We start from the raw sequence: 6,118 nt of genomic DNA on the forward strand, positions 1-6,118 counted from the left end.
GGTGTGAGGGGGTGAGGGGTGAGGGGGGAGGGCGGAGGAGGTTGGTGCTTGTCTGGTTCTCTAGATGGTAGGTTGTGGCAGGAGCAGGAAGGCGCAAACGGCTCCCACTGCTGTTGAAGTATAATTGTGTGGTGTGTGGCCCGAAATCCCACCTGTGACGAGCTCGCTCTCAATGCGCGCGCGCTCATCCGTCAGCGCCAGGGCCTTGCGCAGGCGCCTCATGGTGGCAGTGACGAGGAAGCTGCGGGGCGGTGCGAAGACGTCATCAGCGGTCCGATGGGGGTGGGGCAGGGGGTCATGGGAGATGGTTCAGTCAGGAAGCCGAGGCAGTCTGTTTGGGCGCGCTGGGGGGAGTCCGGCGAGCAACGCACATCTATGAGCTGTTCAAACAGGTGCAGAGCCCTTGGGGTACGCTTATCCGCAATTACCATCGTCACTTCCCTGAGTCAAGCCTGCAGCACATAGCCCTCACACGCCAGCTGGCCGTTCCTGCCCGCTGGCTACCAAACAGATCGGAGGCCGCATCCGCGCGCGCGCCTGTTTGCGGGCACTGTCGCGAGGATGCAGGCCACCGCCACCAGTGACGCGGCCCCCAGCTGGTGCCACAGCAGCACCATCGCTATGATGATGCGCAGGGGTGACGACATCATGCCCATCACGTTCTGCAGGCGCATACGTGAATGCGTGTTTGGCACGGCCGCGGAGAAGAGGATTTTGAGTGACGGGATCAGGATTGTGGAGCATGGCAGAGTGGGCTGGCGCATGCTCCTCTGTGCTGCTCCAGGACGAGCTTGGCCTGACTACGCAAAAGAGAAGCCATAACATGCGATGCTTGAAAATGCAGTGGCATTTCCTGGAGACTCCCTTGCCCTTCAACATACCAACCAACTGCATGGAAACTCCTCCTTCCCTCCCCAATCGCACGCACTTATGTCAGCGCACACAATACAACACACACACATGCACACACATGCACACACATGCACGCACACGCGCACAATCACTCACACCATCACACACACACACACACTTGAGGATCCAGCCCCTTCTCCCCCCCCACCATGCAAAAGTCCTGCAGGGTCTGTGTGTCCGACACCACCATGTTGTACACGCGCCCACTGCCAAAGCGCGCCCGCGCGGCCGGCGACAGCGCCAGGACCTTGCGCTGCGCCTCCGCCATGAACACCGCCTTGAGCCTGGGGGGGGGGGGCGATGTGGCGTGCGTATGTTGGTTGGTGTGCGGACGAGCTATCACGCGCGTGCTTGTGTGCGTGTGTGCGCATGAGGGAGTGTGTATGTGTGGGGGGGGGGAGCTGGAGCAGGTGTGCATTGTGGCAGGTGTGCCGGGTCGGCAGCGGTGAGTATTGGTTTGTGTAAAGAAAAGCACCAGCACACCGCAGGACCGACGCGTCCCAGGGTTTGCGCGCCTCATTGAACCAAGCACTTGCAGAATGAAAACAAAGAGCGGCCCGCCCTTGCCTCGCCCCACCTGAACCCGGCGCGCTGTGTCGCGTGAAAGTGCTGCGCATCTGCGAGGGTGCCCGACACAGTGCCCAGGAACAGCGCCGCCGCCAGCACGTACCCCTTGCCGCGCCCGTCCAGCGCCGCCCACCACGCGGCCGCGGCGCTGGCCCAGCCCTGGGGCCCGTCCGCCCCAAGTAGGCTCCTTGCCGGCAGCGCGGCACCCGCGGCGCCGACGATGACGCCAGCGGCCGGACCGCCGCCGATCGGATCCAGATCGCTGAAGCCGGGGAGAACGAGGCTGACAAGTTTGTAGGCCGAGGTTGATGATAGGGCCTCGCCGGCGACGACGGCCAGCAGGAGGTTGAGGATGGTGGGGCCGACGAACTGTGATGCGTCGTTGACGAGCTTGAAGGGCACAGCCTTGATGAACTGGCCGCCCCTGTGGGGGTGAGTGTGAGAGTGGGGGTGGGGTGTGAGGGTGAGGGTTGGGGTGGGGGTGGGTTCAAAGGTGTTGGAGCTTGCAGAGGGTGGTGGAGGGAGCCCGAGAGGGCTGCGGTGGAGTATGTGCGGTCTGACAGGACTGAGCGGGGAGGGGGGTGGGGGCGTTGCGGGCATCGGGTCTATTCGCCATCACAGGCTTCGGCTGCGACAGCCGTATGGGCGGCGGTCGCCAAGAGCGGCGCTGCCGCCCTCACACCTGAACCCCCTCCCCCCAAAACGCTCACACGACAGCCCAGCAGGCCGCCAGCAGCGACGCGCGCTCCGGGCCTTTGTTTGCCAGCTGGCGGTGCCACGATCTCAGGAACGTTGCTTCAAGGCCCTGGAGGAGGGGGGGCCGCATGATGGTGGTGTATGGGCAAGTGTACGCTGGTGGTGATGGCATCCGCGTGCCTGGGGCGGGCACCGCTATGCGCGTCGCTGCCGAGCAACGGCCAGGGCGGCGGGAGGCTTCGTAGAGAACATCGCACACATGCCCCCCTGCCCGGCACGCGCATGCGTGCATGCACTCATGCATGCAATCATGCGTCCGTGCAATCATGCGTGCATGCAATCATGCATGCGTGCAATCATGCATGCATGCAATCATGCATGCAAGCAAACCTATAGGGTCCCCAGAGCCTCAATGCTGCCAGGGGGAGCTGCAGCTCAAGCAACCTCTGGTCAGTGCAGCCCCTGGCACCGGCCCAAGCGAGGGCCGCAGCCCCGACCCCTCCCGCCCCTCACCTGCACCCGGTCGCCCGGGGGCACGCGCCACACGTCCTCAGCCGTCAGCGGCTGGCGAGAGCCCTTGCGCACCTGTGTGTTTGTGTGTGTTGAGTGGAAGGGCGGGCAACAGGGGCTAGTTTGCAGTACAGTGAGGTGGCTTGGAGCGCACATCAGGGGCTTGCTGCTTTGAGGTTGCCGCAACGCACTCAATGAGCGGGGCACTTGCAAACCACCTTTCAGCCGTTGCGGTTGCGGGCTGGAACACAGCCCACACCACACTAACTCGAAACCTCTGCATGCGAAAGCATGATATAACCCAGTCAACACAGCCACCCACCAGCGGGCTCATCCAGCCAAACGTCATGAGGGACCACAGCCCAGCCCCGGCCTCTGGGCACACCGGTGCCCCACCGCTGACGTCACCGCCGCCCGCCGCCTCCCGATCCTCTCCCCCTGCCAGCGCCGCGTACGCCCCAAGGCCGTCCGCGGCCGCGCGCCGCCCGCCGCGCGCGCCGCGGCGCCCGGGCGCCACCAAAACGAGGTCGCGCGCCGCTGGGCGCCATGCGGCAACCGCCGCGGCGAGGCAGCACTGGGCGGCCACAAACACGGCATACAGCACGAAAAAGTAAGACGCCAGCGACGGCGGCGCCCCGGGCGAGGGCGCGGGGCCGGGGTCGCGGGGGGCGTCGTCCGGTGTTGCGAGGAGGAGGAGGATCACAAAGCGCAGCTTGACCAGCTCGGCGCTGGCGACGACGAGTAGGGGCGCGGCGACGAGCCACCTGCGGTGCTGGATGTAGGAGCCGGCGGCCTGGCGGGCGATGACGAATGAGAGGAGGCCGAAGGAGAGCGCGGACAGCAGCAGGCCTGTGGGTGTTGGTGTGGTTGTTGATGGGGGTGAGAATGTAGAAGGTCAGGACAGATGCGTCAGAGGGCAAGTGGAGGTAGGGGGTGGCGCGCAAATGCGTTGGGCGGCGCCCGCAGCATCTGAGCGATGCATCTGCCTCTGCACTGCTCAAGCGGGCGAGGAGGGCCCCCGCCTCCCCCATGCCCCTGGACAAACGCGTGCAGAACGGGCTGGGACGCTCTGATATTGGTGCGCCCACTGGCGAAGAGTGCACCCAAGCAACTGCCCCTATGAAAGGCGTCCGGCCGCAGTCGTCCGTCCGTCGCGGCCGTCAGCAGCAGTGATCTAGGCGCGACCTCCCACGCACCCACCCGCGATCTCGTGCGGCGCGACGCCTCCCCCCAGCAGCGACACGCTCTGCTGCGCCACGCGCGCATTGAGCTCAAAAAGCGGCACCAGCGCACAGAATCCGGCCAGCAGGCCCAGCGCGCGCGCGGCACGCCGGGACGCCCCCGCGATGCGGTAGCGGTCCGCGGCGCCGCTGGCGGCGTAGGCGAGCCAGCATGCGTAGAGGACGATGGCGACGGTGTGCGCGGTGCCTGCGGGTGCGACGTGCGGCGGCGGCGGCGAGACGGGCGGAGGGGTTTGGGAACGATCGGACCGCGGCACGAGGCTGGGAGCAGCCGGCAGTGCAAAACTGGCTGCGGCGGAGTGCGCAACCGCCCCTTGAATCATCCAGGGGTTGAAAGGCCGGCCACCGCCTGCCGACAGCGCTGTGGTGGCGTGGCCGTCGCCGCTACAGAGGCGCGGGGCGCGGGGCGCGGCCGCGACTGCCGCGGGTGGTCTCGGCTGCCGCCGTATTCCGTCATCACACCCACACGGCGCGCCTGCCAAAGCTCAGTCAGCCCTGCTGCAGGCCCGCCTTACAACCCAGGCCTCCGCCGCGCCCCTCCCGCCCACGCCACTACGCCCGCCCCGCCTCAGGAGCTCCCGCAAAGTGGGACACCCCCCTCAGCATGCGGGCAAGGGGGGGGGGCCCAAGGGCGCACCGAGCACGACGATGTCCAGGAAGCAAGGAGTGAAGCGCCCCAGCTGCGGCCAGGAAGCATCGCATGTGGCAGAGGGCACGCACGAGCGAGGGACGGGGGCGGCAATGAGTGCAGTTTTCTACATACCAGCGTCGATCGGCGCGGCGCGGCAACAGCGGCAAGTGGTGGGAGCCCCCACGCATAGTCGGCTTACCTGGCCCGCAAAGTCACGCGTGACGCTCTCTGGATCGCATACAGTGAACACGAAGCTGCCTGCGCCCCCCAGGGCTGCGCCCAGCAGCTTGGAGATCATCATGTGCTACCCCGAGTGACCCATGGGCTCGCGAGGCAGGAAAGGGATTATTAGATATCCGTATTGATACCAGCACTTCAGCTGTGCCTGACGTTGCTGCACTTTGTTTTGCCAGTGCTGGGCAAGTGTGACCGGATGGGCACAAATCCCAAAGCACCCGGCGACGCCGTGGGAATCGCATTGGTGAACAAGCTGTCTGTGCACATTGTGACAAGGCACACAACATACAGTGAGTTAGTATCATGCAGTTGCGCGCATTTATGTAGAGTGTTGTGTAGATGAACAGCTGCAGTGATCCCCTTGATGCAGGCTGAGCAGTGAGCTACTAGCAAGTACCAACCCCGACGGGTTGGCAGATGCACGTCAATGGTCCAACCCATGCAGCTTGAGAGCACTGTTGGGAAGGTGAAGGAATCATCTATCAACAGGCCAGGCAAATCCCCTGCGGTCAGCCGTGTGGGGACTCCAGCGCTTGGGTGCATCTATATATAGATTATATAATCAGGGGTGCGCGCACGCCCAAGGAGCTTGCAGGCCTGCACAATCGCCTCATACCCCGAACGGGAATGCTCCAAGCCGGCCCCAGCTGCACCTGCCGCAAGTGTGGCAGTCATCGTCTCGTCTTTGTCACTGCGCCATGGCTGCGCGCCTGTCGCTGTGCAGTGGCGAATGACCTGAGCTTCCGGCCACACACGCCACCCGACGCGCCCCCCCTGCGCCGTCCGCGCCTGCTCTGGGTGCTGTTGATACCGGGCGCTCCGCGAGGCCCTCCCGTCCCCCCTGCCCCCTCTGCGACGCCTTTTTGAACCCCGTCGAAACCCGTGCATGCTGGCACACCGGTTATGCTTTCCTGCGCGGAGGCGTAACCGGTGTGCCTGCCTGTCCTTGAGATCGGGGGCGGCGGCAAGAGGACCGCCTAGGCGGCGAACGACACGTACGGGCCGCGGATTTGCCACAACGGGCTGGCCCCGCTCGACATCAGCGACAAGGGGCTGGCAAAGGTCAACACGCGGGGCCTGCACACTCGCACCCTCTTCACGTGCGAGGGCGACCCCTTCGCCCACTCCATGGTGCTCACGACCCGCGAGTGCGCGGAGGGGCCGGTCACCGCCGCCATGCGCGCCGGCTGCGTGCTACCTGCGGTCTTCTGGGCGGTGGACACGCCAGTGGGCGTGCGCGTGCTGCTGCGCCTCTGGTGTGTCCTTTGTCTTCCCTCTGGGTGCATGTCAATATGTATCAGCCCGATCTTGCGCGGGACAAGGG

At 65.5% G+C, this 6,118-nt stretch overlaps 1 protein-coding gene across 1 annotated transcript; it reads right to left on the bottom strand.

The window, feature by feature from the left end:
* Positions 1-500: 500 nt before the first annotated feature.
* On the bottom strand, positions 501-4,855 carry MNEG_10671 (hypothetical protein; the record flags this gene model as incomplete). Its single annotated transcript, XM_014040857.1, has 9 exons — positions 501-662; positions 1,061-1,196; positions 1,490-1,903; positions 2,190-2,284; positions 2,689-2,760; positions 3,008-3,534; positions 3,886-4,344; positions 4,564-4,606; positions 4,757-4,855. 9 exons carry the CDS (start codon positions 4,853-4,855, stop codon positions 501-503), a joined length of 2,007 nt encoding a protein of 668 aa, XP_013896311.1.
* Between the last annotated feature and the right edge of the window lie 1,263 nt (positions 4,856-6,118).

The sequence above is a fragment of the Monoraphidium neglectum genome, assembly GCF_000611645.1.
Source record: "Monoraphidium neglectum strain SAG 48.87 unplaced genomic scaffold scaffold02413, whole genome shotgun sequence".
In the NCBI taxonomy this organism is placed as follows: domain Eukaryota; kingdom Viridiplantae; phylum Chlorophyta; class Chlorophyceae; order Sphaeropleales; family Selenastraceae; genus Monoraphidium; species Monoraphidium neglectum.